Here is a 2,438-nt window from a genome sequence, read left to right as displayed (position 1 = left end):
ACATGTAATAATAAAAGAATATGAAAATATATAAAAATAGAAATTTTAATCAATATTTCTTTCAAATTCGGCTCCCAACGCATTTTGTAGTGGTGTATCTATTACTTCGTACCACAAATGAATACATATCTTATAACGAGTGACTCATCCTTTAACTTTGTTCGATGAATATTGTCACCATCACGTTGGAATGGGTGGTAATAAGGATATAAGAAAACTTACAAGAAGTGATTGCCAATATGGGCAATAGCTATTTTTCGACGTTCTTGATTTGAAACTGGAGGAGCTCTTTAATGGCAAATGAGCAGTGGCGGATCTAGGGGGAGCGAGGGTATGTTTGAACACCCCCTTACTCCCGAAAAATTCCACCAATATGTTACAGTCCGAGGAACAACGAGAAGGGAGACAAGCTCCAACTCTCTTCTTTAAACACCTTCTTTTTTTTGTCTGGATCTGTCACTGTCTCACCGGCAATAAGAGCTTTGTTTTTCATGTTAGAAATTTTAAGTAAAAACATTTTATTTTCTTCCATCTGCACACTAATAATAGACTACTAAAAATCTTATTACCTAATAATAGACTACTAAAAATCTTTGTCGGTAATAAGACAAACTCCATTATCAAACAATGCATAGTCATCCGCCATCAACTGTCCAATACTTAACAAACTGTGCCAAATTAGGGGAAAAGAAAAGACACTGTAACGTAATTCTATTGATTATTATTGCGAACTCAGACACTTTAAACTTAGTGCTCTGATATCATTATTAAAAAAAAAAGGATAATAGGAAATCCAGAATAGGCAAGGGAATCACAATATTTTTCACTAAGCAAGTAGCTTATTTATAGGATAATTACATAACTTAAACAAACCACTAATTCTTCAATTATACTTCATTAACTCCGCGTTTACTAACACTGACTTCAACACTATCTCAACTACATATCTATTACTTTAAATAGGACAACTTTCTACTAACACTAATCATCACCATCGTAACTTTCTTTGACCACTAATGGCCAATTTTGAATGATTCTTCGATAACTGATTCACTAGTTGGATAATCGAACCAGCCGAAGAAATCTGCCTCCCAATCCAGCTCTTGGAACATCGAATCCACGTCCCAAAAAGGCAAAGGCAAATACGAATCCGAATTACCGCCGGCCGCCTGCGAGTGGAGGGTCGGAGAGGGTCTGCTAATGCCGCAGTTGTTGTGGTTCGGCGTCGGCGGCGGCGGCGCCAAGTCGAATGATGCATCCGATTTCCGGCCATGGACGTGCTCTGTTTCCACTACTTTGAGCTCGTTTCGGAAGCTCGAGAGCAAGACTCGGCTCCGCCGCTGCCCCGACATCAACGGTTCTGCTGCCGCTTGAAGACAGGTGTGCTCGCCGTGGTAGGTGACGTGGAAGAGCAACCGGTCGCCGTCCGATTGCTGCACTTGCTTGGTCGCCGGGCAGCCCTGAGTCATGCTATGCTTGCATCTGTAGTAGCCTCTGCAAAGAGAAGAGACTTTCAATACAATTTTCTTTACTCCACAATTTACTGTAAATTTCTAATCTAGAGAGATCGAATGAAGTTAACCGGCCTCGGGTGCTTGGCTCCGAGGATTTCCTTTTGCCCGTACTTCCTCCAGCTATAGCCATCGTCGACGGGGAAATCGACTCCGGCGGCACCGGAATTCACTCGCACTTCTTGGATCCACGTAGCCATTATCTTCCTGTAAATTATAACAAGTTAGATCCCCGGGATAGCAACTGACATTATCGCTATGTATTGATTAGCTCGGACCTCTTCTTGGGCATCCTGCCGGCTGAAGGAAGGGACTCTCCGGCGACCACCGGGTGTCCCGACTGGACCAAGGAAATCGACTTGTCTATCGCTTCGAGCATCTCTTGCAGCAGAAAATGGCAGGGTCCATTGCCAAAGTGAAGATTGAGATCGGCTTCCACCTGCCTCGCCAGTTTCTGAACTCGAACGAGCTCGGCCAGTAGCAGGCCTCGCAGTTGCTTCCCTGAGCCGGTTGTCTCCATTTTTCTCTGCGAAGTTGCAATTTTTGACAGCGTAGAGCTAGCGATCGACGTTCTAATTAATGCGGAGTGGATGGAGGGGAATGATCAAAGGTGGGGAGATTTATAGGAAGGCCAGGGACTGCGAAAAACTCGACTGGGAAGAGGCATGTTCTTTGAGTTTCTGCTGTCGTCATCAAAAGGGTCATCGTCCTATGTCATCCGAAGGCATAGTCGTAGCATTGTACCAAAAATAATTTCACCGCCCGTCCGAGTTGGCAAAAGGGTACTAGACAAGTTTAATAGTCTAGCACCGATAAGATCGATGATTATTAATTTTAGAATAATGACTATGATAAAAATCAAATTCCACATTCTAAGAAGATATTTCACAGCCTGTCTGAGATTCTAAAAACAGGAGGTAAATTAGT

General features: G+C 42.9%; 1 protein-coding gene across 1 annotated transcript; it reads right to left on the bottom strand.

Annotated features, from left to right (window-relative positions):
* Positions 1-1,013: 1,013 nt before the first annotated feature.
* LOC121997322 (transcription factor WRKY19-like) lies at positions 1,014-2,031 on the bottom strand. Its single transcript, XM_042551678.1, has 3 exons — positions 1,790-2,031; positions 1,626-1,718; positions 1,014-1,494 (listed from the first exon to the last, which is right to left on the bottom strand). Exons 1-3 carry the CDS (start codon positions 2,029-2,031, stop codon positions 1,014-1,016), a joined length of 816 nt encoding a protein of 271 aa, XP_042407612.1.
* Positions 2,032-2,438: the final 407 nt, after the last annotated feature.

This window comes from Zingiber officinale, chromosome 1A (genome assembly GCF_018446385.1).
Source record: "Zingiber officinale cultivar Zhangliang chromosome 1A, Zo_v1.1, whole genome shotgun sequence".
NCBI classification, from domain to species: domain Eukaryota; kingdom Viridiplantae; phylum Streptophyta; class Magnoliopsida; order Zingiberales; family Zingiberaceae; genus Zingiber; species Zingiber officinale.
Note: the sequence above shows the minus strand (reverse complement) of the source record. Positions and strands in the feature narration are given on the sequence as shown.